This window comes from Carcharhinus amblyrhynchos, chromosome 30, assembly GCF_965287045.1.
Source record: "Carcharhinus amblyrhynchos chromosome 30, sCarAmb.v2.hapA, whole genome shotgun sequence".
Lineage (NCBI taxonomy): Eukaryota > Metazoa > Chordata > Chondrichthyes > Carcharhiniformes > Carcharhinidae > Carcharhinus > Carcharhinus amblyrhynchos.
Window position 1 is genome coordinate 15,306,704 of NC_137353.1, and position 27,871 is coordinate 15,334,574.

At 43.0% G+C, this 27,871-nt stretch overlaps 1 protein-coding gene across 1 annotated transcript; it reads right to left on the reverse strand.

Annotated features, from left to right (window-relative positions):
• LOC145360278 (uncharacterized) lies at nt 1–27,799 on the reverse strand. The gene is made up of 10 exons (XM_080215408.1): nt 27,460–27,799; nt 22,018–23,017; nt 17,750–17,861; nt 11,061–11,153; nt 7,841–7,927; nt 6,333–6,487; nt 4,050–4,186; nt 3,042–3,206; nt 2,188–2,276; nt 1–405 (listed from the first exon to the last, which is right to left on the reverse strand). Exons 2-10 carry the CDS (start codon nt 23,013–23,015, stop codon nt 85–87), a joined length of 2,157 nt encoding a protein of 718 aa, XP_080071534.1. The 5' UTR covers nt 23,016–23,017; nt 27,460–27,799; the 3' UTR covers nt 1–84.
• Nucleotides 27,800–27,871: the final 72 nt, after the last annotated feature.

Genomic DNA, 27,871 nt, shown 5'->3' on the forward strand with positions numbered 1-27,871 from the left:
TTTATTTTACATATATTACAAAGCAAGAGTCAGTTGTTTAAGAGACACCCACATCTACGCCACGTGGTAAGGCAATTGGCTTTTTCATATCTTAACTATGGTTACCTCTTCGACATACATATCTGTCACACCCACTGACAGTTCAGATTGATAGTTCCTGATATCTGTAAAGCTATGAGCTGAAGGTTCTGGAGTTTCAGTGTTTTGATTGGTCAGTTCGTTTGTGGCCATAGTGGATTGGGCCTGTTCAGGCAGGCCAGCCATGTGTGGCACCGTGTCTGCGTCTGCCTCTGCCTCTCTATCTCTCTCCTTTTCCTCTGTGATTACCAGGTTGCGGAGTCTTCGCTGACGGGGACTGTAGTTTTCGACTCGCCCATGAATCTCCATGTGTCGCCTCAGGTGAGCCTGTATTGGAGAAAATCAGAGAGCTCAGCAGGGCACCAACAGAAACTTGCTTTTTTAGTGCCTTTACCACAGAAGCATTATTAAACAAAGATGAACATGGAGACAAAAGAGGGGAGGTGATGGCTTAATGGTATTATTGCATACTATTAATCCTGAACTCAGCTATTGTTCTGGGGACCTGAGTTCGAATCCCACCACACCAAATGGTGGAATTTGAACGTAACTAAAAAAAAAATGGAATTAAGAATCAACTGATGATCATGAAACCATTGTCGATTGTCAGAAAAACCCATCTGGTTCACGAATGTACTTTAGGGAAGGAAATCTGCCATCCCTTGCCTGGTCTGACCTACATGTGGACTCTGTATTCTCAACTGCCCGCTTAAATGACAATTAGCCACTCAGTTCAAGGGATCGGCAATAAATGATAGCCAGCCAGCCAACCAGTGACGCTCGTGTCCCACGAATGAATTAAAAAGGGAGAGATTGGGTTACTGACCTAAAGCTTGTTCAAAGTGGTAGGCTTTAAGGAACATCTTAAAGGGGGAGAGAAAAGTGGAGAAATTTAGAGAGGGAATTCCACAGCTTCAGGCTGAAACAATTGCCAAGAATGAGAGAAAGGAAATCAGAATGCAGTGTTGAGGATTGTAGTGCTGGGCAATATTAGAGTTGGGGAGAAATAGGGAAACCAAGACGTTTTACAATACACGATTGTGAACTGTCTGATTGAGCCAGAGGCAAGGGCCTGGAACAGAGACAGAATCTAAAGCTATGGAAAGTGTGTGGCAGGGACTGAAGGCAATGGCTTTGGTATTCCCCCATTTCCCTATGAAGAAACCAGGACTTAAAAACAGAAGTGTTCAGATGAAGAAAATTTCCTAAAACAGCTCTGGTTTCTCCAACATGCCTCCAGTTTACTAAATTGAAACTTGGAACGTGCGGATTAATTTACAAGGATAGATCGGACAGGTTGGGCTTGTTCCCACTGGAATTTAGAAGACAGAGATGATTTAATTGAAGTATACAAGATCTTCAATGGTTATGACAAGATGGACATTGTAAAGATGTTTCCTCTGTGGGTGGGTTCAGAAGTGGGGGGCACTGTTTTAAAATTAGGGGTCACCCTTTTAAGACAGAGTTGAGACGAGTCTTTTCTCTCAGGGTTGTGCAAATTTGGAACTCTGCCTCAGAAGGCGGTGGAGATGGGGTCGTTGAATATTTTTAAGGCAGAGGTAGATATGTTCTTGTTAGGTAAGGGAATCAAAGGTTATCGGGAGGAGATGCGAATGTAGATCAGCTATGATCTTATCAAATGGCCAACTTCTGCTCCTATTTCGTACATACGCATCTCCTCTCTCGTAATTCTTGCATTCTTTATTTATAATTTCAGGTAAGAAATTACCCTTTGACATTCCTTAGAGCTGGCACCTTTTCAAGTCAGGTGCTCAGTTACTTGGGAAGTGGTCTAATTAGGTCTTGTGATCTAACGTGGGCTAATTTCATAGAAGCTACTAAGCAGCAAAAAGCCATTTGGCCCGACTGGTCTTTGTTGTTGTTCATGTTGCACTGGAACCACACCCTATCAGTACATCCTATTGCTTTCTCCCTCAGTTACTTAAGTAGATTTATCTTAAATGAATTTGCTACTGTTATTGGTTGTTCTCTTGCAATACCCAGCTCCTTCCCTCATTATCTGAACAGCTCCTCAGCTCATTTCGAAATTGGGAGAATCAAGCAGGTTTACAAAGCATATTTTACGAAATCCAGCAGCAAGAGTCTCACCTGTCGAGTGAACTTATAACCACATTCACTGCACTCAAACTTCCTCATCCCTTTGTGTCTCCCCACGTGAACACGTAATTGATCAATGGCTGAAATGAAGGAGCAAGATGTTTATTAATTAAACTGAGAAACACTGACACAATTTGTTTCTTTCTTCCCTGTTCCCCAAACTTCCTCCCCTCCTTCACTGAAGGAGATGACTTTGGCTTGGGCAGGGTTCCACAGGTGCCAGGTACCCTCTTGCACTTTGGCCACTCTTGGACTTGTGAGCCCGAGTGAGAGGGTGTTCAGAGTGGCTGCAGGAGACTTCATGACTGATCTACATAAATGACCGAAGCAGCAGCTTCCAGCAAGAATCACTGGACTGCAACCAGGAACTCTGACCCTGCAACTGCTCTCTCCCCTTCCTCTTCCATTTCTAACCCAATGGCCACTGACACTTGATAAACTGTGCTGCGTACCAAGGATTGACACTCTGAAGAGAATAGTTTCAGCAGACTTAGTAAACAAGGGGAATTCTGTCAAAGGGGTGGGGGTAAGAAAAGAAAAGCAGAAAAACAACTGATCATCCAAACTGAGTGTGATGGTATTAATACCAAACAGTCCACTTCCAAGACTCCTGTTGAGCAGAAAGTGATTACAGCAAGACGAAGAGCTCATTAGGAAAGGCAAAATACAGTGGATGTTGGTAAATCTCAGATCTGACAGCATCTCTGGAGAGAGAATAGAGCCTATGTTTCTCTATTCTCTCTCCACAGATGCTGTCAGACCTGCTGAGGTTTTTCAGCATTTTGTTTTTGAGAAAAGGCTGGAGAAAGAAACAGTGCCATAACATGCAACACACCCACCATTACCTTTAAAGGTCTTGCCACAGATGTTGCAGTAGTGTGGTCGTCCTTCCTGATGCTTGCTGGCCATGTGACGATGAAGGGGTCCCCTTTCTGTAAATGTCTGGCTACAGATCTGACAGCTGAATGGCCGCTCACCTGTGTGAGTCCTGTTGTGTTTGTCCAGACTCGCTGGTGAAAAAATTAAGATGTTATGTTGAAGATTTTAGTAAAGTCATTTTTTTTAATGCTTCACCCACTTGCTGCTCTCTCCACCCCCACCATGTCTGAGTGTTTCCTATTTCACTCAGACTAATCAAATCAAAACCCTTCAAATAACTCTTCCCTCTTTCAGCAAAACTCTTATTTTCTAGCAACCACTTGACAAGATCAGTAGATTCCCCCTCGAGTCCTGCTGTAACACGATTCAGTTGTTGATTTATTTTTGTATTCATTGCCGGGATGTAGGCAAGGCTAGTATTTATTTCCCATCGCAGGTTGCCTGGAGAAGATAGTGATGGAGCTTCTTTTTGAGATGCAGTTTGAGCCACTTCAGAGAACAGAGTCACAAACATTGGTGTGAGACTGGAGTCAAACTGGAGCAGGACAGCTTGCTATCTTGCCTAAAGGAGATTTGTGAAGTAGTTGGGTTTTTAAATGACAATATGTCAGCTTCACTGTCTCTTTTACTAATATAGGATAATATAGGTTAATCAACTGTGTAAGATATCATAGTCCAGCATTGTCTACATCAATAGTGGGTACTTGCTAATGGTGGCTGGCTGATGTTCTTCCTTCCATGCCAGGAATATTAGTCAACTGCAGAACCTTCCCCTCCAATGTTGTGCTAAGAGACAAGGCAACTCAGCATAGGGTTGGCAATGACTGAGAACCAAGTGATGAACTTGCCGACTCTGCCACAGCAGAAAGCATTTTGTGTTAACCTCTGTTACAAAGGGAGCTGTAAACACTTGAGGGACAAGAGGCGAGTGCAAATCTGATCCAAGCCCAGGGCCCCTGGAGGCAACTGCTCACCTTGGATCCTGAAAGTTTTCCCACATAAATGGCATTGGAATGGTTTCTCGCCAGTATGGGTCCGTCGATGGACATTCAAGTTTCCCTTCTGAGTGAACCCGCGGTTGCAGAATTCACAAATATACGGCCGCTCATTCCTATAATGGCAAGATGCAAAAACAAAGTGAACATCATTCCTTTCCCCTCCCCACACTGTCTCTTCAAAATCATTAAAGTAGATGATCTGGTCATTGTCACATTACTGTTTATAGGAGCTCACTGTGCACAGACTACCTGCTGTGTTTCCTTACAACAGTGACCACATTTCAAAAAAGAACTTAATTGACCATTAGGCACTCTGGGACATCCTGAGCTCATAAAGGCACTCCAGAAATATGTCTTTTTTCTAAACAGAATTGGTCAATACCGTGCCAAATACCAGAGAACATGTACATAGGTATCACAAGATTATTACCGGAGAGACGCCTTATTTAAATAAAGCCCTGGACGCATGTTTGTCCATCTCCCAAATATCTACCCCTAATATCCATTTAGGCAGCAAATATTCAGATATATGCAAGCTATACAAAAGCCCTGGGAAAGACACAGAATCAGGAAAAGGAAAGAGGGGAACGATCCTGTATTCGGGAAGATGAAAGGAAGGAGCTGTACACTTCAGTTCTACCCCTAACAATTCTGAGAATCAAACAGATATTGGACCCATCATGTCTGTGCCAGCTCTGAATAATCAAACCCTGACTCTTTTCCTAGCGCTGTGCAAATTTTAACTTTATAGGAATATATCAGTCTCCTGTTGAAAGCTGTTACTGAATCTGCTTCCACCACCCTTTCAGACTGCGCATTCCAGATTAGAACAAATTTCCATGTAAAGAGATTTTTCAGCTTCTCCTATCTGATTCTGTAGGCAGTTGTGAAGACATGTTACAAATTTTTACGTAGTAAGTTTTTTTAACTTAAAAATTTTAACTATCTTCTGGTAATTATGTTGTTAACTGCATCAGAATTTAGTATTGCAATGTCACGTTTCAGTGATTTACTGTCCTAAACACCCACCTCCACCATCACCCACCAGACGAACTGAAAATAATGACTGCTGGGACTTCCCAAATAACATTCCCCAAAAAGGAAGCAATTTCCCATCAAAAATATCAAACCAAGGAGCTCAGATATTGTCTGCACTTTCTAACCACTGAGTTTTTGTGTTTATTGCTTCTTGTCTGTTAGTTTGTCACATCATATGCAGACGGGCAATGCGGGTGCAGCAGCATAAACTGTACCTTTTCGCAGTCTGTATGTGTAACACTGACAGGCTATTGGCTGGCTACTTCATCTTCAGGGCACAATGACACAAAACTTGGAAGCACTGTAAACTATGAGAAGGATTGTGTAGAACTTCAAAAAGGACAAAGACAAGTTCAAAGTGGAGAAATTTGAAGTGATTCTTTTTGGTAGGAATGACCAGAGAGACAATACAAAATAAAGGATGCAGGAGCAGAAGCATGTGTACGTGCACAAATCATTAAAAGTAGCAGGATAGTTGAGAGAGCAATTAATAAAGCATATAATATCCTGGACTTTATTAATAGGGACGTAGGGTACAAGAGCAAGGAAGTTATGTTGAATCCGTACAAGACATTAGTTCGGCCTCAGCTAGAGTCTTGCATCCAGTTCAGGAGGCAGCACTTTAAGAAAGATGTGAAGACATTGGAGAGGATGCAGAAAAAATTAATGAGAATGGTTCCAGGGATGAATGAGTGAACAAACCAGCAAGTGATCAAATATTAGATGTCCACTGGTGCATCTTTTAAGTTAAAAATACATTTCAACACACAACTTGTTTAAGCATGCTTGATGAACACTAACTTCAACTCGGTATAAAAAGCTTGCAATGGAAAACGCCATTTAGTCCATCGAACTCTTCAATACCACAATTTATTCACAACTAATTCGATCCTGGTATTTCCCCAGAACCATCCAGAATGTCTGTATACTCTTTGTAGTTGCCACTTGAGTCACTATAACCTTTTTACTCAAATGATCCTTAATTAAGTAATTTGTTCTGGCAGTTTATTCTGGGTGACACTTGGACCTACAGTTAGGATTGGATCTATGGTAAAGGTACATTATTGATTTTGAAATGTAGATTTCAATACTTGATTTTCCCCCCTTTCCATTTTTAATTGCTGCCAAAACAAAACGTCTGTGCTAACCCCACCTGTGTTCACTGTCCCTTTTTGTTATTGCCTCGATATATAAAGGATAATGCTTACTCATATAGTGTACCTGTGCTTGGATTTTATATGCATCTGCAGACCATGACGAGTGGAAGCCCTGTGACCACATTCCTCACACACAAAAAGCTTCTCCCTCTGGTGTTTGGACAATTCGTGCAGATGCAGGTCGTTGCGGGTGAGGAAACATTTGGAGCAAGTGGGACACTGAAAAAGAGACATGCTATGCATTAACCGTTTTCTAATAGCACTTTTGCCAGGCATCCCTCCCAGCAGGCAGTGACTCACTCAGGATTATAGTTTCACATACAATAAGCAGCTGTGCAGAACCTCAGGGCAAGTGGACATTCTCTGTGGCCATTTATGCAGAGGACACCAGTAAACATGTTTGACTGTCATAGCCAAGGTTCATATGCAGCCCTTTCTAGCAGGATTCAGATAGTGACCAGGCTCCTTAGACTAGGGCATCATGTCTGACTCTACCGTTTCTGTCACGGTCCTTGGCAGAAACATAAAATCTTGACATTAGCCAAACAAAACGCTTGGTACTGTGTCTGGCAGTACATATAACAACTGAGTCATTCAGGCTCTCTGCTTATTTTACGCTGTCCCACTTTGGGATGCTTCTCCACTTGTGTCTTTTCCCCCTTAGTTTGTCCCCCACATTAACATTAACAGCCCATTTAAACATCCACCACATTGTGGCTGCAATGTGCTACCTAGCCCAGAGATGTCCTACAGCAATTCACAAGGCTCCTTCAACAGCACCTTTCAAATCTGTGACCTCCATCACCTAGAAGGACAAGGACAACAGCTCCATGGAACTCCACCAATGGCAATTTTCCTTTAAAGTCAACGTCTTGAACTGGACATATGTTGGCTGTTTCCTCATCCTCAGTGGATCAAAATCCTGGAACTCCTTACCAAACAACACTTGGGGAGTTACCTACACCACAGAACTGCAGTGGTGCATTTAGAAGACCTGGCAGTACGTATACCATTCAGGCTCTCTGCTAATATATTTTAATGCTGTTCCTCTTTGGGATGCTCCTCCACTTGTCTTTTCCCTCTTATTTCATCTCCCACATTAACACTAACAGCCTTCTTCCCAAAATCAATTTGGAGTGGTCAATAATTGCTGGCATTGCCACTGACATCCACATCCCCAAGGACCTTGCCTCCACAAACTGCCTTCCTCAGATGTGACAGCTAACACCAAAACGTAATATCTAAAGAACCGTCATAGATCCAACGTTAAGCGCAGTTCTGAGCACCATAGAGAGTGGAACCCATTTTTTAAAAAATGCTTCCCACTCCCTCCCTCTCCTATCCAACTGGCTTTCCATCCTGATCCACAGCGTCATCTTACTCCTCCTCTTTTCTATTCTTTTGTTCTTTGCTTCCTCTGTCTCCCCAACTAATCATTCATCTCATTCGTATCTTTGGGACATAGCTGTTACAGGTTTGGCTACCTAACTGACACTGGACCAGTGTACGCAGTGCTTTTAAATGCTGCACAAAGACCGGAATATTGTGAAATGACTTGGTTTAGTTACTCACCGGGTATGGTTTTGGGGCCCCATGAGATTTGATCATGTGAATTTGCAAGTCTTTCTTCTGCATGAACTGCTGAGGACATGAGGGGCACTGAAAGGGTTAAAGCACACAGAGAATTAACAGAATTGGAAAGAGGAGAGTGGGAACAAAAACAAAAACACAATGTAAGATTCGAGCTCTCTGCACTAGTGCTGTTCTGTGACAGGGGAATTGATATTTGCAGCATGGTGAGTTCTGCTAGCATCAAATGAGAAGCAGTTACTACATCTGGCACCATGTGTGTTAGGCATCTAAAATATACACATTTAATTACACAAATATACATACAAACATATGGACCAGGAGCAGAAATATTGAATGCTCTGCCATTCAATACGACCCTTTCCCTTGTTAGTCAAGAATCTATCTACCTCAGTCTTAAAAATATTCAATGACCCTGTTTCTTCCACTCTCTGGAAAAGTAAGTTCCACAGAGTCACAACCCTCAGAAAAATGTTGTTTTTATCTCTGTCTTAAATGGGAAACCACTTGGTTAGAAATTGTCTCCTCGTGTTCTGGTCTTTCCCACAAGAGGATATATCCTTTCAGCAACCACCCTATCAAAATTCCTCAGGATTTTATACATTTCAATAAAACTCCAAATGGATACAGGTCCAATCTATTCAACCTTTCCTACAAAGATAACTCCCTCATCCCAGGAATAACTCGAGTGAATCTTCTGTGATCTGCTTCTAAGACAATTATGTCATTTCTTAAATCAGGAGACCAAAATTGTACACAATACTTCAGATGTTGTCTCACCAACACCCTGTATAACAGTGGAAAAACATCACTACTTTCATATCCCATTCCTCTTACAATAAATGCCAACATTCCATTTGCCTTCCTAACCATTTGCTGTACCTACATGCTAAAGTTTTGTGATTCATGTACCAGGACACCCAGATCCCTCCGTATCTCAGAATTCTATAATCCCCGTCTATTTAGATAACATATTGCTTTTTTATTCTTCCTCCAAAAATTCCTGTTTGTAATTTTTATTAATGATCTGGATGAGGGTATAGTTGGGTGGATTAGTAAGTTTGCTGATGACACCAAAGTCGGAGGTGTGGTAGATTGTGAGGAAGGGTGTCATAGTTTGCAGGGTGACTTAGAAAGGTTGCAGAGCTGGGCCGCGAGGTGGCGGATGGAGTTTAATGTGGAGAAGTGTGAGGTAATTCATTTCGGTAGGAATAACAGATGTGTTGAGTATAGGGCTAACGGGAGGACTTTGAATAGTGTGGAGGAGCAGAGGGATCTAGGTGTATGTGTACATAGATCCCTGAAAGTTGGGAGTCAAGTAGATAAGGTTGTTAAGAAGGCATACGGTGTCTTGGCGTTTATTGGTAGGGGGATTGAATTTAGGAGTCGCAGCGTCATGATGCAACTGTACACAACTCTGGTGCGGCCGCACTTGGAGTATTGTGTGCAGTTCTGGTCCCCACATTACAGGAAGGATGTAGAGGCTTTGGAGAGGGTGCAGAGGAGGTTTGCCAGGATGTTGCCTGGTATGGAGGGGAGATCCTATGAGGAGAGACTGAGAGATTTGGGGTTGTTTTCGCTGGAAAGAAGGCGGCTAAGAGGGGACCTTATTGAAACATATAAGATGATTAGAGGTTTAGACAGGGTGGATAGTGATAGCCTTTTTCCTAGGATGGAGAAAGCTAGCACGAGGGGGCACGGCTTTAAATTAAGGGGGGGTAGTTATAGGACTGATGTCAGGGGTAGGTTCTTTACCCAGAGGGTGGTGAGGGACTGGAATGCCCTGCCAGCTGCAGTTGTAAATGTGCCTAGTTTGGGGGCGTTTAAGAGATCTGTGGATAGGTTTATGGACGAAATGGGATTGGTTTAGATTAGTGGGTTAGTGTTGTTTTTTTTTAAAAAGCTGGTCGGCGCAACATCGTGGGCCGAAGGGCCTGTTCTGCGCTGTAATGTTCTATGTTCTAAAATGAACAAGTTTGCATTTTTCCAAATTTTACTTCATCTGCTAAATTTTTTAGACACTTAATTAACCTATATCCCTTTGCAGACCACTTATGTCCTCTCCACAACTTACTTTCCTATCTATCTTTTGTTATCCACACTTACACCAATTACTTGCATTTATTTAGCATTTTGCCACATTATCCTTGACTTCTCATCACTTTTCAGCCTTTATAAAATACTCCTTACACCCTAGCTAAAGTATTGTGTTCAAATTTGGCACCACATTTCACAGAGGACAAGGTCTTGGGAGTGGATGTGGAGATTCATCAGAATGGTAATAGGGATGAAGGACTTCTGATGTGTGGAGAAACCGGAGAAGTTTGTTTATCCTCTTTAGAGTACAGAGGTTAAGGGAAGAGGTATTAAAGATCTTGAGGGCTTTCATAAGAGTAAATGAGGAGAAAATGTTCCCAGTTGCAGAAGACTTGTTAACCAGAAGGCACAGATTGAAGATGATTGACAAAAGGATCAGAAAAAATATGAAAAAGCATTGTTTTTTTATGCAGCAAGTTGTTGTTATCTGAAATGCACTACCTGAAAGAATGGTAGAATCAGATTCAACAGTAACCTACAAAAGGGAGTTGGATAAAGTAAATATAAGAATGTTCAGGGCTGCAGGAAGAGAATGGGACTCATCTCTTTCAAAGAACAAGCAGAGGGATGTTGGGCCGAATGGCTTATTTCCCTTTTCGCATTTCCTCCATTCTCTAGATGATGACTTTAGTTGCCCTCTGCGCAACAAGGAACAACCACCCAACTGGACATACTTTCTCAATGTATCTGGAGATCCTGATCACAGACAAAACTTCCACAAAAAAAACGCTGGATGATCACCACAGTGTAAAAGTAATAGGCTCCCATTTAAGATGGAGATGAGAATAATTTTTTTCTCTCAATGTCGTGAGTCTCTCTTCTTGAAGCAGAGTAATCGAACATTTTTAAGGCAGAGGCAGATAGATTTTTGACTAAAAAGGGGAGAGGAGGTAGACAGGATAGTAGCAATGAGACCACAAACAGATCAGCCATGACCTTATTGAATAGTGGTCTGGTTAGAGCTCAAATAGCCTACTCCTGCTCAGTATTTTCAATCCCACCATCCCCCCACCTCCACTCACCCAGCTAAGTGCACCTCCAAAATACTAAGCCCAGCAGAGATCAGCTGAAGCAGCCAGTGATTAGTCGGTGTCATTGGACCTACCTTGAAGGGCATCTCACCCGTGTGAGATACCAAATGGTTCCTCAGCTCCATCCGTCCCTTAAATGTCTTGTTACACTCATGACAAGTGTAAACCTGTGGATAAAAGCAATTGAAACCATGGTCAGAATTACATTGTCTTCTGAGGGAAGAGATTTAGTCACGTTCTCATCATGCTGACAATATGTATTTATACAGCACATGTTAAACCAATAACATGCCTCTGCTGAGGTACTTCACACAAATCAGCATGGATATCAAGCAACAGTGAAGAGTAGGACAAACTGATGGGAAATACATTGGAACACAGGCTTTAAGGAGATTTTAAAAAGTGACAAGAGGGGTTCGGGGAGAAAGTTCTGAGACAGAGGTTCTAAAGGTGACGACTCTGCTACTGATAAATGAGCAAGATGAGACTGTTCAGGAGTCAGTCTGAAGACTTTAAAGTATGGGTTAAGATGTAGAGCTGGAGCAGGAATAATAGATAAGGATTTTGAATCAGTGCAGTGGAGAAAAGAGGACCAACATTGGTTAGGGAGGACTGAATATACAAGGAAGCTGTATTTTCTAAGTGCATTAGGATGTCACAGCTCTAACTGCCCAGCTACCCAGATACATGCAATGGAGTCTCAGAAGCCATTGATAATAGTTTGTGCAGATGCTAGCCTTTGGCTCAGTGGGTAGCAATCCTGACTGAGTCAGAATGTTGCAGCACTCAGCCCCACTCCAGAGGCTTAAGCACATTATCTAAATTTACACTCCAGCGCTGCATTAGCCTTTCAAAACAGCTGACATCCTATATCCCCTCAGGAGGAAGTAAAGTTTCAAGTTTATTTATTGTTGTCACAAGTAGGCTTACATTAACATTGCAATGAAGTAACTGTGAAAATCCCATAGTTGCTACACCACAGCGCCTATTCGGGTACACTGAGGGAGAATTTAGCATGGCCAATGCACCTAACCAGCATGTCTTTCAGACTGTGGGAGGAAACCAGAGCCCCCGGAGGAAACCCAAGCAGACATGGGGAGAATGTGCAGACTCCGCACAGACAGTGACTCAAACCAGAATTGAACTCGGGTCCATGGCGTTGTGAGGTAGCACTGCTAACCATTGTGCCACCATGCTACCCATGGCGCTATTCTGGAGAGCAGGGGAGATCTCCCCTAGGTCCTGATAATATTTAATGCTCAACCAATTTCACAGAAACAGATTAGCCTTCACCTTGTTCCAGTTTCTGGGGCAGTGCATTGTTAATTAGCTGCAGCATACCATACATTATAATAGTGACTACACTTCAAAAAACACTTCATTGGTTGTAAAGCACTTTGGAAGGACCTAAGGTTGTCAAAGGTGCTATATCAATGCAAGCTTTATTTTCTTTTTCTTAAATCTCTATTCCTATTAATTTCCATGAATCTCAAGTTGTTGTTAGTAACTGCCCTGGTTTAGGGTTCATCAACCTATGAGGCAACAGCACATTTTCCAACACTTTTCAGGCACCTAACCCAGTCCATCACACAAACCAGCCTCCCATTGATTGGCTCAGTTTGTTTTCGCTTTCCGTAGCGGGAGCTAGGCGCGGGGGCAGTCGGGAAGGGAGCGCGGGAGTACAAAAAGAAGGCCGCAATAGACAGCGGGCAGCGTCAGGAGCAGGCAGCGGAGTGAGGTGGGTGCAGAGTGAGTGCTGTAAGGGCTTTGGCTCACTGGGCTTAGGCACGGTGAGTTACTGGTCCATTTTTTCCTGTTTTCCATTTGTGTCCATAATTCTAAGGGTGGTCAAATAAATGGCAGGGTCCTTGGGGAGACACGTCAGCTGCATTAGGTGCAATATGTGGGAGTTCCTGGAGTCACCGCATCTCCCAGAAGTTCACATCTGCACCAAATGTCTGGAGTTGCAGCGTTTGAGGGCCCGGGTTAGGCAATTAGAGCTGAGGCTGGAAGATTTATTTTTAGTCAGAGAGAATGAGGCGATAATGAATAGGAACCACGGTCATGTGGACATCCCAGAGCCTGGGCGGGGGGAGGGGAATGGGTGGGTTACTGTTAAGAAGGGGAAAAAGAAGAGGAGTAATGGTCCAAAGACTACCCCAGAGGTAGTCTCCCAAAATATCAGGGGTAAGGCGACAACTGGGGTAGAAAGGGCAAGACAGGAAGACCAGAATGCCTCAGAGGGAAGGAAGGATGTGAGATAGTGGTGGGGGATGGGAGGGTTAAAGGAATTGATAGGCGGTTCTGTGGGCAAAAGCAGGACTCCAGGATGGTAGTCTGCCTCCCTGGAGCAGGGGTACAGGATGTGTCAGAGAGGGTAGAGAGAATCTTGAAGGGCCAAGGGACCCAGGCGGATGTAATTATACACGTAGGAGAGAAGGACGTAGGAAGGAAGAGCAGGGGGGATATACGTAGGCAGTTCAGGGTGTTGGGGGCCAGGCTGAAGTGCAGGGCCTCCAGGGTGGCATTCTCTGGGCTGCAGCCAGTGCCCAGTAATAGCAGGGCTAAAAATAATGAGATCCTACAGCTGAATGCGTGGCTGAAGGATTGGTGCAGGACAGAGGATTTTAGTTTTGTAGACCATTGGGAAGTTTTTGTGAGGGAAGGGCACCTGCACAAATGGGTTGGGGAACATTTAAATGGGAAGGACACACATATTTTAGCTGGGAGGTTAGCTGGAGTGTTTCGGCAAGGTTTAAACTAATATGGAGGGGGGGTGGGGAGGAGACAGATAGCGCGGTAGGCACTGGGATTGGGAGTGAGTTGGGTGACAGGGTAAGTCTAGATGATAGGAAAATCTCCCAGGAGGAGGATCCGAGTGGGCCTGAGGGTCTTCAGAGCATCTGTTTTAATGAGAGGAGTGTGATGGGTAAGACGGATGAACTTAAGGCCTTAATGTTCGCGAGGAATTTAGATGTGGTGGCAGTGACGGAGACGTGGTTAAAGGAAGGGCAGGACTGGCAGCTAAATATTCCTGGGTATAAGTGTTTTAGGCACGACAGGGGAGGGTCGAAAAGAGGAGGGGGAGTGGCGCTGTTAGTTAGGGAGCACATCACAGCGGTGCAGAGGGAGGATAATATAGAGGGGTTAGGAATTGAGTCTCTGTGGGTGGAGTTGAGGAATAGGAAGGGAGCGATTTCTATGCTAGGGGTGTACTACTGCAGTTGAAGAGGGTATATGTGGGGACATTTTGGATAAATGTAGGAAGAACAGGGTTGTTGTAGTGGGAGATTTTAATCTCCCTGGGGTGGATTGGAAGGTGTCTAGAGCCGGGGGTTCGGATGGGGAAGAATTCGTAAGATGTGTATTGGAAGGGTCTTTGCAGCAGTACGTAGATAGCCCGACTAGAGAGGGGGCTATACTGGATTTAGTTCTGGGCAATGAGCCGGGTCAGGTGGTTGAGGTTGCAGTAGGTGAACATGTGGCTAATAGTGACCACAACTCTGTCTACTTTAGGATACTAATGGAAAAAGATGAGTGTCCTAAGGGGAGGGTGCTAAATTGGGGGAAAGCTAGATACAGCCGGATTAGGCAGGAGCTTAGGGATACAGACTGGGATAGGCTGTTGGAGGGCAAGTCCACATTAGGTATGTGGGAGTCTTTCAAGGGAAAACTGAAATGGATGCAGGAAAGGCATGTGCCGGTTAGGAGGAAGGATGGGAAAGGTAGGATTAGAGAACCATGGATTACTAGAGATATTGAGGACCTGGTCACGAAGAAACAAGAGGCATATGTTAGGCCTAAGCAACTGGGAACAGAGAGAGTGATGGAGGAATACAGAGAGAGTAGGAGGGATCTCAAAAGGGGAGTTAGGAAGGCAAAAAGGGGGCATGAAATGGCTTTGGATTTTCCTTAATCTTACCTGCCAAAGCCATTTTACTCCTATGTTAGGAACAAAAGGGTGGCTAGGGGAAAAATCAGTCCCCTCAGGGACACTTGAGGGGAATTGTGCTTAGAGTCCGAGGGAATGGGGGAGATCCTGAATGAGTACTTTGCGTCGGTATTCACAAAGGAGAGGAGCTTGACGTCTGGTATGGTCTTCGAGGGAGCTTTAGACCAATTGAAGGAACTATCGATTACAAGAGAAGAAGTGTTAGGGCTTTTTGGCAGCATTAAAACTGATAAATCTCTGGGGCCTGATGGCATTTATCCTAGGCTGCTTAGGGAGGTGAGAGATGAAATTGCTGGGCCTCTGACGCAAATCTTTGTCTCTTCTTTGGACGCAGGTGAGGTCCCAGAGGACTGGAGGATAGCAAACATGGTACCGTTGTTTAGAAAGGGAAGGAGGGATAACCCGGGTAACTATAGGCTGGTGAGTTTGATGTCAGTGGTAGGCAAGCTGATGGAGAGGATTCTTAGGGATAGGACGTATGAGCGCTTAGAGCGTTGCGATCTGATTAAGGATACGCAGCACGGCTTTGTAAAGGGGAAGTCTTGCCTTACGAATCTGGTAACATTTTTTGAGGTGACAAAAATGGTCAACAAAGAACGAGCCATTGATGTCGTCTATGTGGATTTCAGTAAGGCGTTTGACAAAGGCCCTCGTGGTAGGTTGGTAGAAAAGATTAAGGCTCATGGGATACAAGGCCAGGTATCTAGATGGGTTGAGAACTGGCTTGGTGAGAGGAGACAGACAGTAGTAGTGGAGGGGTCGTTTTCTAGCTGGAGGTTTGTCACTGGTGGTTGCCGCAGGGCTCAGTACTGGGACCACTTCTCTTTGTGGTATATATAAATGACTTGGAAGAAGGAGTAAGTGGTGTGATCAGCAAATTTGCAGATGACACTAAGATGGCTGGATTGGCGGGCAGTGAGGAGCAGTGTCTGGCAACACAATGGGATATTGATAGGCTGGTGTATTGGACAGATATATGTCAAATGGAGTTTAATCCGGATAAATGTGAGGTGATGCATTTTGGCCGGAATAATGTAGGGGGGAGTTATATGATAAAGGGTAAGCCTATAAGGAGTATAGAAACGCAGCGGGACTTGGGGGTGCAAGTGCACAAGTCTTTGAAGGTGGCAGTACAAGTGGAGAAGGTTGTGAAGAAAGCCTATGGTATGTTAGCCTTTATAGGAAGGGGTACAAAATATAAGAGCTGGAGTCTAATGCTGCAGTTGTATAGAACGTTGGTTAGGCTGCATTTAGAATACTGCGTCCCGTTCTGGTCGCCTTACTACCGGAAGGACATGGAGACTCTGGAGAGAGTGCAGAGGTGGTTTACTAGGATGTTGCCTGGTATGGAAGGACTGGGTTATGAGGAAAGATTGAGCAAATTGGGGCTGTTTTCCCTTGAATGACGGTGACTGAGGGGGAATCTAATAGAGGTATATAAGATTATGAAGGGTATAGATACAGTAAACAGAGGTAAGCTATTTCCTATGTTAGAGACACACAGTACGAGGGGCCACGGGCTTAGGGTGAGGGGGGAGAGGTATAACACAGATATTAGAGGGAGGTTTTTCACAGAGGGTTGTGGGGGTGTGGAATGCTCTGCCAAGTAAGGTGGTGGAGGCAGGCATGCTGGAGTTGTTTAAGAGTGACTTAGACAGGCACATGACTGGGTTGGAGATGGGAGGATACAGGAGATTGTTTTAAATAAGGTTCATTAGCACTGGGACATCCCTGGTAATGTAAAAGGATGTGGAATGATACTAATATTTTTCTCTTTTAATTCACAGGTTTTAAGTCGGTCCGCCTTGTTGTCCAATGAGGGACATACACGCGATGGGTCGTACTTGGGCTGCTGTTGAATGTATGAGAGTAGCCTAGTGCTTCATGTCATTAGTGTGTGCTTAAACTGGACCAGATGCTGGGCAACACGACAGCTCAGTGACTATCACTGTTTGCTGTGCAGACACATGGATTTGGGCCAGTGTCTGTGGGAGTTTGCGCATTCTCCCCGTGCTTGCGTGGGTTTTCTCCGGGTGCTCCGGTTTCCTCCCACGCCCCAAAGATGTGCTATTAAGCTGATTGGAGGTAATAAATTGTCCCTAAATTAGTTTCCCTCAATGTGGAATGCCATAAACAATAGATAAGGGTCATGGGTAGAGGGGGGGGGACTGGTGATGATAAAATGGCGGCGCGGGCTTGTTGGGTCGAAGGGCCTGTTTTTGTTCTTTGTTTGTTCTTTGACTCCATCTACACTTCCTGCTGCCTCAGGAAAGCAGCCAGCATATTCAAGGACCCCACACATCCCAGACATTCTCTCTTCCACCTTCTTCTGTCAGGCAAAAGATATGAAAGTCTGAGATCATGTACCAACCGACTCAAGAGTAGCTTCTTCCCTGCTGCCATCAGGCTTTTGAATGGTCTTATCATACGTTAACCTGATTTTTCTCTTCACCTTACTGGTAACAGCAACATTATCTTCTGCACCCTATCCTTCCCTTCTCCCCTACATACTCTATTAACAGTATGTTTTGTCTGTGTAGCTCACAAGAAACAACACTGTATCCCAATACATGTGACAATAATAAATAAAAATCAAAACACACACACACACATACGTAATAAATCAATTAAATTCAAACATAGTTCAAACAAACTAGCAAAATAGGAGATGTAACTTCAAGGCCACATCGGTGTCAGATATTGATTATTGTTAAAACTTGTTGGGACAGGCACCCTGAATTTGAATAACACAAATTTACCTGAAAGTGGAAAACCATTTTAAAAAGATGTTTAGAAATCAAGTTTCCATACCATGCCTGCTCTGGTCATGCAATTCCTGGCCTCATGTTTAAGTAAGTTTTCTTTCCTGAAGTAACACTTTCCACACTTGCTGCATTTAAATGGTTTCTCTCCTGTATGTCTCCTGGAGGCAAAACAATCATGTTAGAATCGTATTCGTTTGTACAAAAGTCATCTCGACATTAAATAAAGACGGTCTCAACACTGGGGACACAAACAGAAAACGCACAAACAGGTTAGTTAGCAACTTAAAGACAGAAGAACGTTTTGAGCATTCCAATAAAAGTTCTCCCTCCAAACCTTTAACTTCTGGCTGACCTGCTCTGATTTAATTTCAGGTATCCGGCATTAATAGAGATGGAGTGGGGAGGCAGGAAAGGGGGGGGTGGAAATTAGTCTCCTGAATTCACTTTAACAGTGTGGAAACTGCGCAGTTCTGGCCACATTTAAATCTAGGGAGTGGAAGAGAGAACCATGGGCCTGATACCCAGTAGCAGACATCAGAATTATGAGGAAAGATAATTCAACTCTTCAGCCAAGATTGACTGGTTTAGTTGAGTGGGCAGAGAAGAGGCAAATAGAATTCAATCTGGAAAAGTGTAAGATGATGTATTTGGGGAGGGCAAACAAAGGAAAGGAATATTTCATAAATGGAAAAATATTAAAAGGGGCTGAGGAAGTGAGAGACCTTGGAGTGCACGTCCACAGGTTTTTGAATGCGGCAGGACAAGTGGACAAGTTATTCAAGAAAACATATAGAATGCCTTCCTTTATTGGGTGATGTATTGAATACACAAATGGGGATGTAATGGTGGAACTGTACAAAACAGTGAGTAGGCCACAGATGGAATTCTGTGTACAGATCCAGTCATCACATTAGTGGAGTTTACAAGAACGTTGCCAGGTCTTGAAAATTGCAGCAATGAGAGATTGGATAAGTTAGGGTTGTTTTCCTTAGAACAATGGAGGCTAATGGATGACCTAACTGAGGTGTACATAATTATGAAGGGCCAAGATAGGATAAACGAGAAAGACAAATTTCCCTTAGCTGAGGGATCGATTATCAGGGGCACAGGTTTAAGGTGATTGGTAGAGGGATTAGAGGATACATAAGGAAAAACTTTTTCACCCAGAGGGTGATGGGTCTCTGGAATTCACAGCCTAAGTCAGTGTTTGGGGCTGAAACTCAATTCAATTAAAAGGCAGCTAGATCTGCATCTAAAGTATTGTGACCTGTAAGTCTATGGACCAGGTGCTGGAAAGTGAGATTAAAATAAGTGGCCAGTTTTTTTTTGTTCCCTTTTTTGGGTGATGCAGACATGATGGGCTGAACATCCTCTTTCTGCGTCATAACCTTTCTATGGTTCGATGATAGTCAAGATGGCCAATAACAGAAGATTGATCCAGAATATATTTCAAATTAAACTGCAGGAGTAGGACAAATGGGCACTGGTTTAAACTGGTGAAAGGCAAACTTGGAACTGACAACAGGGAATTTCCACACACAGTGATCGGTACCCAGAGACAAAATCTTAGAATAATTTAAGAGTTGCGAGCTGGGGGAGGAAGCAGACTTCAGTGTCTTTCTGGGTAGATTAATTAAGGTAACCCAGACAATCTATAATTTCTATATTCATTTTTTTAAAATTCATTCACAGCTTATGAACATCTCTTGCAAAGTTAGCAGTTATTGACAATCCTTTGTTCCATCTGAGGAAATAGCCTTCTTCTTGAACTGCTGCAGTCTGTGTGATGAAGATGCTCCCTTTGCTGGGAGTGAGTGCCAGGATTTTAATCTAATGACATTTAGGAAATGGTGATGTATTTCCAAGTCAGAATAGTTATAAGAACATAAGAAATAGGAGCAGGAGTAGGCCATCTAGCCCTTCAAGCCTGCCCCACCATTCAACAAGATCATGGCTGATCTGAAGTGGATCAGTTCCACTTTCCTGCTTTCTCCCCATAGCCCTTAATTCCCTTGTCTATCAGAAACCTATCTACCCGCGACTTAAATATATTCAGCAAGGTAGCCTCCACCACTTCAATGGGCAGAGAATTCCAGAGAGTCACCATCCTTTGAGTGAAGAAATTCCTCCTCAACTCTGATCTAAACTGCACCCCCCTCCTTATTTTGAGGCTGTGCCCTCTAGTTCTGCTATCCTTTCTAAGCAGGAAGAATCTCTCTACCTCTACCCTATCTAGCCCCTTCATTATCTTATGCGTCTCTATATGATGCCCCCTCAGCCTTCTAAACTCCAACGAGTACAGACCCAGTCTATTCAATCTCTCTTCATAGGCTAACCCCCTCATCTCCTAGTGAACCTTCTCTGTATTCCCTCCAAGGCCAATATATCCTTTCGCAAATGCGGTGACCAAAACTGCACACAGTACTCCAGTTATGACTTGAAGGAAAACTTATAGGTGGCAATTTGTTCTCAAATGAGACGATTTTTTTCCTCTATTCATTCATGGGGTGTTGTTATTGCTCACCTCTAATTGCCAATGAACAGAGTGGCTTGTTGGGGGCATTTAGGAGTCAATCACATTAGTGCTCCATGTAGCTCAGAATAGGTAAGAACGGCAGATTTATTTCCCTGAAGAAAGTTTATTTTTATAACAACGGAAATGGTTTCATGGTAATTGTTAGAACTTATTGAATTGAACTTCTTTTCTGCCATGGTATTTCAACCTGAGTCCCCAGAGCATTACCCTGAGACTCTAGATTACTAGTCCAGTGACACATAGTGACTAGTCCACTATGCCACCACCTCCCCCAAATATGTATGAATATGTAACTACCCAAGTCAGTAACACTATTCATGAGTGTGCATAGCATGTGTTGTACTGCTCAACTCAACTGTGCACAACAGGCTGATAGAATTTTGAACCTTAAGTGGTTAAAGGGGATATTAGCATCAACAGGAGCACCTTTTAAATTTAGTTTTCCCAGAAAATCACCTTTTGAGCAAAAATGGTTAAGGGGAGATTTGATGAAGGTACTACAACCTTGAAGTGTTTTAACAGAATAAGCAAGGAGAAATGGTTTCTAGTGACAAGGAGTGGACACAGATTAAAGATGTTTGATCAAAGCATCAGAGGTGACATGAAGAAGAAAATGTAACAAGTTGTGATGGTTTGGAGTACACTGCCTGAAATGAAGAGAGAAGCAAATGCAATAGTCACCTTCAAAGGGGAACTGGATAAAGACATGTAAAGGTAAAGTTTGCAGCACCATGGGAAACAGGAAATGGGACTAATTGGACAGATATTTCAAAAAACTGGCACAGATACAAGGGACCAAATGGCCAATGTTCCACAATTCTATGAAGTTAAAGGTTTAGCTCCTGAAAGGTAAACTCAGTTGTAGCTAGCCATGTTGGGACAGCTGAGAGGTCACCTTAATGAGCTCTGTATATGAAGAGCAGTGTGTTCTGGGATCGAATACCCAGGCACTGGGAGGATGACGAGTAAGTTCTATAGGTACATCATTCAAGTGAGTGGGTCCAATACTTTTACACACCCTGCAAAGCATTTTGATCAAAACTGATCCCTCATTTACCCAAAATAATTCTATTTTCTTTTGAACTGTTATTTCATTTTATTTGCCATGAATAGGAACAAAGGGTATTGTGGGACCAGTTGGTATAAGAACAGTAGAGGTGTTTATTTAATATTCTCTTCTTTGGATGTCTTGAAATTCCCCTTAACAGTGTTGGTGTGCAAAAATCCATGACCCACAAGTTACCCTGGAATAAATCCTGAGTGATGGTATGAATATTCTACTCAATAAGAGTTGACCAGAGAGTGGAAAGAAAGTGCAGTTTTGCCACTAACATTCTGGGAGGTGACAGAAGGGTAAGGGGGTGGTCAGAGTCAATAAGCCTTGTTCTATTGTTATTTCCAGGTGATAAAGTGCAAGTTGATGCTCAAACCGAACAGGACTGATTATCTCCCATCTAACCTGTGATTGTATCTGATCTATAAAGTACCTTGGGCAATGTTCCCCTGACACAAAAACACAAAAAAAAAGTCCCATCTCATATTTTATTTTTTGAAGTAGATTTTTGGGAGTGATTTTAGGCTGGAAATCTCATTCTTGATCTCAGATAATGATTATAAATCACTCCTGGTTTGCTCTCCTGATACATGAAGTCAGTGTGATGAAGTAATCGTCCACATTTGTTGCTGGGTTTCCATTATTCAACATATTACACAAACTTGATAAAAACATCCCCATTAACGTCGACAATTTAAACATTGAGTGAGAACATTGGCTTTACCTGTTGTGAACTTTAAGGTAATACTTGCTGAGAAATTTCTTATGACAAGTCGGACATTCTGCAGCTTTGCTCTTTCGGGTTGCTGAGTTTGAGGCTTTGAGGTTCTGTCTATTCAGTCCCTGTGTGGTGTCGCCCAGCGTGCCAGCTTTTCTCCGTTTTTTACACAGGTGCCTGGTTGGAATGTAGTCATGGTCCAGTTCGCCTTTGTCGTTCATGGTTTCACCTTCCTCATCTCCGTCCTCTTCCACTTTGATGACATCCATGTCCAATGCAGGGTTGCTGCTCCCATTCGTGCTCTCATGACTGTTCTCCTCAGCGCTGTTTTGGAGGCCGACTTCCTTTGTCTTCTCTGCCTCTTTACAGCTTTGGCTTCCGTCTGACAGCAAGGATTCCCTAGAGCTTTTCTGAATAGTAAAGGATCTAATTTTATCTTTTTGCTTCTCAATCAATAGGTTGAGTTTTTGATTTTGGTTGTAACTGTTGCTCCTTCTGCCAAGACGTCTGAACTGGTAATTTGCGATTTGCCTCACAGGAGCTCCATCTTCTCCAGTTTGTTTTGTACTGTCTAACGGTATCTTCACAGGCCTATCTTCTGTGGCTGATTGGCTGCATGATGTTTTCTCACTCCTCCCCTCACTGTCAACAAACTTCTGCTGATAATTGTGACAAGCTTGAATAACATCAGGAATTGAAAGGAGTTCTGCTGCACTGAGCACTTTGGAGACATTTGTTTGGGTCAACTGAAGCTCACCTGTGTATATAAAGTCAAACAGAAGGCCCAAAACACTAGTGCAACTATCAGGAAGGTTGATTTCAGTGGATGTGCCAGTTCCATAGATATTATGGAAGAAAGTACTGCAACATGCCAGGATACTACGGTGCGCATTTAAGTAACGGCCACCCAGATCCAGTGTCACATCGCAAAATTTACCATCTTCCCGTTGCTTGTTCAACGCATGAAGTATTTTCTTGCTGTGTTCAGAAAAATGGTCTTCCATATCTAAAAAACAGGAGTGGCAACATTATTCTTCATTGTTCACAATAAACAATCTGCTTACCACCATCCTTTTGACCATCTCCAGAGCAGATATAGCACCAGTTAGACTGAAGTAAAGCTGCTTCTAAAAACTCCCTGCAGTATGTCAAGGCTCCAAACTCAGAAATATACTCATAACATCCCAGCATTTCATATTAGCCATTTACCTGCCCATCTGTCCTGTGCCCACTCTTAAGTGAGAGACTTTACTGTGTTTTTTTAAAAACAATGAATTAACAGTGGCTGCTCATTTCAGCAATGTCATAAAGCATGCCTTCAGTTTCAAACCTGAAAAATGCATTTTAAAGATTAGATATAAAAAAAAGGATAATGATAAACATAATACTAATAGTTTCAATTATTGCAGATAAATTTAATTTGTCTGACAATTATTGAATTATTCACTCCAAAACAAGAAAAGACAACACTGGGCACAAGGCCACATTATACTAGTGTCCAAACCAGGTAGTGTCCACGCTATAAAATCAAAGTCAATACAGTACCACCTGTCAATGTTCAGAAGCTGAGTTTTATTCCTCATATAACTGAGGAAAAGTTTCTGGTTAGCTCAGAACTCAAACTGGGAAAAGGTTGGAGAGAACAGTAAGGAATTATATTCAATGTTTTGATAGATTGAAACTATCTGCAATTGGAGTGAATGAAAAATGGTTATGTTCATTGGGATTCTGCTTTATGGGAGTGAAGTGAGAAGTGTGATCCCATGGGACTCTCTGTCAGCTATACAATTATATATAGCTGACTATAATAAACTATTTCCCTTGATGCTGTCTTTGGTTTTATTCTTTTGGGTCAGCCACAACTCAGTGAATAGCACTGTAGCTTCAAGTCAAAAGGTTCAAGTCTCATTCCAAAGCCTTAAGCACAAAGACCAGGCTGACTTTCCCAGTACGTTATTGAGAAGTACTGTCTTTCAAATGAGACATTAAATGCCCCATCTGCTCTATCAGGTGGATGTAGAAGATCCCATGGCTCTCTCCCCCCAGGAACCATGCCCTAAAGAGGGTGCTAATGACCATGGATCTCCATGTTAATCTTGCATAAGAAGGAAAGGAGCAGCAAAGTTCTCCTCTGCGAAGGGTAGTAAGGTCCTGGAATGCCCTGCCTGCAGCAGTTGTGGACTCGCCAACTTTAAGGGCGTTCAAATGGTCAGTGGATAGGCATATGGATAACATTGGAATAGTTTAGGTTAGAGGGTCATTAGATTGGTTTCACTGGTCGGCACAACATTGAGGGCCGAAGGACCTGTACTGCGCTGTAATGTTCTATGTTCTCATCAGTATTTATCCCACAAACTCAAGAAAATAAACTATCTGATTATTATCACATTGCTGTATCTTCAGTACCAACGTCCCTGCTGTGCTTTCTATATTACAACAGTGACTAGGGTGTTTCATTGGCTGTAAAACATTTTGGTATGCCCCGAGATCATGCTATATAAACGAAAGTCTATCTGTCTTTCTTGAGAACCTCCTCACATTATTGCTAGTTGCACACTCAAACCAGCAACACTGCTTACTGCAGTTACAGACAAGGCATTATTTATAACATTTGATTTTAGTTTCATTCCTGCAGATCCCAATGTAACAGAAGTACTCAGCTGCTAAAATCCCAAGATTTTATCTTCCTCACTCCCCTACACATTGCAATGTGTCACCAGAAAGCCATGAATCATAATTACTGATAGTGAATCACTTCTAAGCCTGATCAAGTATAGTATCAGTTCATATGACAGATTAAACTATGCCTTGTCCATAACTGCAGTAAGCAGTACTGCTGGTTTGAGTGTGTAACTAAAAATCACATGTGGAGGCTGCCAAGGAAAATAGACTTGCACTTACATTGCACCTCCAATAATCTCAGGGCATACCAAAGCATTTTACAGCCAATGAAACACCCTAGCTAATGTTGTAATATAGGAAGCAATATGGGCAATATGTTGTAATATAGGAAGTAATAATGGGCTGCATAGTGGCACAGTGGTTAGCACTGCGGCCTCACAGCGCCAGGGACCTGTGTTCGATTCCCAGCTTGGGTCACTGTTTGTGAGAAGTTTGCACGTTCTCCCTGTGCCTGTGTGAGTTTCCTCCCACAATCTGAAAGATGAACTGGTTAGGTGCATTGACCTGAACAGGTGCTGGAGTGTGGTGACTAGGGGAATTTCACAGTAACTTCTTTGCAGTGTTAATGTAAGCCTTACTTGTGATTAATAAATAAACTTTAAGTACGATAGGGAAATTGCACAGAATAAATAGCAATTTGTTCAAGTAAAAAATACCTTGCATTATTACAGGATCCAATTCTGTCTTGTCAAAGTTTCACCTACAGGGCTAACTTTTAAAACAAGATGGGTTGTTTAAGTTATTTAAATTCAACGACTAGAAAAAGTTATTCTTACTGCTTGCATTTTTCTGTTTGCAAAAGAAATGCAGTGTCACATTTTCTTCATTTGTGGGACATGAACATTGCTAGCTGGCCAACATTTATTGTCCATCCCCAGTTATCCTTGAAAAGGTGGTGGTGAGCTGCCTTCTTGAATTGCTGCAATCCATGTGCTATGAGTTGACCCACAATGCATTTAGAGAGGGAATTCCAAGATTTTGATCCAGCGATTGCAAAGGAATGGTGATAATATTTCCAAGTCAGCATAGTGAGTGGCTTGGAGGGGAACTTGCAGGTGGTGGTGTTCCCATGTATCTGCAAACCTTATCCTTCTAGATGAAGTGGTTGTGGTTTTGAAAGTGCTGTCTAAGGATCTTTGGTGAATTGCTGCAGTGCATTTTATAGATAGTACGCACTGCTGCTACTGAGCATCAGTGGTGGAGGGAAAGTTTGTCATCCTTTGTTACAGGTACTCGAAATCTAAAGAGAAAAAATTCAAAAATCACCACCAATGGAACAGGGAATGCACAGGAGTATTTATGATCTGGGAGGCCCAGTGCTGGAAGCAGAATTCATAAAAGCTTTTTAAAGGGGCAGAGACTAAATATAATCAAAATATAAAACTGGAATGGGTCTAGGTCACTTTCAGAGAGGGAGCACAGGCAAATAGATCTTGTTGTGCAGTTGTAAAATTCTAGATTTTCATCATCTCTCTATAAAGAAAGCAGGTTATAATCTGGAGCCTAAAACCTACAAGCAAGGATTCTGTCCTTGGACCCCAATAGCTTATAATTAGTTGCAGTTCCCAGGATTCGCTGTGGACTTACAGAAGCAGTCACGATTTTGGTATCGGAACTGCACTCCATAACCAGAAATGAGTTTAAATCTTTCTCATGCCAGTCATTGCTGGGGTACAGGTAAAGGCCAATGCACAAGATGAAGGTTTAAGGATTTTTGAGGAGGTACAAGAATGAATAAAACAACAAGTCTAGGCCATGGAGAGCCCTGGAGAAATTTGAAAATGGGAGACAAAGATTTTAATTTCAATGTATTGGAGAGTGGGGGCACAGAACCAGTCAATGTAATCAGGGTTGGGATTATGAAATGCAAGGATTTGGGAATAGCCAACTAATCAGCAATTTCATATCACAGAGGATTTAGCAACAAATCCCTCTAAGAAATCTATAGGTTGAACCATTATACTGAATTAATTTAACTACATTATTTTTAAAATCAGGTCATTTGAGGATAAAGACTTGTATAAAATGAATTACTAGCTAGGTCTGGATAATGCAGTTGTATTCAGGTACAGAGACTTTGTATCCAACTCAACTTGGTACTTATTTTTCAATAAAATAAACTTTATGTGAATTAACGATGTTCTTCAGCACTGAAAGAATGAAAGCCTTGCGGCACGGTAGCACAGTGGTTAGCACTGCTGCTTCACAGCTCCAGGGACCTGGGTTCGATTCTCGGCTCAGGTCACTGTCTGCGTGGAGTTTTCACGTTCTCCTCATGTCTGTGTTTCCTCTGGGTGCTCTGGTTTCCTCCCACAGTCCAAAGATGTGCGAGTTAGGTTGATTGGCCATACTAAAATTGCCCCTTAGTGTCCTGGGATGTGTAGGTTAGAGGGATTGGCGGGTAAACGTGTGGGGATATGGGTATAGGGCCTGGGTGGGATTGTGGTCAGTGCAGACTCGATGGGCCGAAGGGCCTGCTTCTGCATTGTAGGGTTCTATGTAACTCGCCTTTTTTTAAAAAAGGCCCACGTAGTCTTAATCAGAAATCTGTACAATAAAACATGTCAGTGGGCAATGAAGAAACTCAGAAAGACACAACATGAATACAGTTAGTCACGGGCCTTTTTGGAGCAGAGCTGAAGCCCCATTTCCTTCCACTGCCGAATAAATGTACCCAGAGCAGCGGAGGTTGCAAACAGAAGGGCTTTCAGTTGCCAGTGAAAAGGACATGCTCATCTGATTGTGATTCCCTTCAGGCTTTCCTACCTGGAAGCTGCTGCTTTCTGACTGCCACTGGAATTGAATGTGGTTTGAATGAGACTCCCAATTTGACGTTTTCAGGGAGAATTGCTCCGAGCCATCTTCAGGCAGCTGTCAACTGAAACCTGGAACTGAGCATGCGCCACCTCAGCCCCCAGCCGTGCTCTACGCTTGCGCCGGGGCCCTCTGCATGCCGGGAGTTGTCGTCCTTAGGCCGCTACCCAAAAGCATTCAGCCCTTTTTTTTAATTCCCCGCTTCTTGTGCCCTCACCCCTTACTTTTTTCCTAGCGTTTCCCCTGCTCGATGGCTGTCTGCCCCGCTACTGTTTTTTTTCTATCCACCGGTTCTCAACCCTGTCTATTAAATTTCAGTTGCCGGCAGCAGCCTCTGAAAATGGCGGCCGAGATTCTCACGCTG

Bases quoted from the DNA above. Each gene is read 5' to 3' on its own strand.
- LOC145360278 (XM_080215408.1), bottom strand. From the start codon at position 23,015: ATGGAAGACCATTTTTCTGAACACAGCAAGAAAATACTTCATGCGTTG. The intron at 11,154-17,749 runs GTATGGAAACTT...TTTTATCCACAG, and splicing joins GCATGACCAGAGCAGGCATG to GTTTACACTTGTCATGAGTG. The intron at 406-2,187 runs GTGAGACTCTTG...TCTCCAATACAG, and splicing joins GTTATAAGTTCACTCGACAG to GCTCACCTGAGGCGACACAT.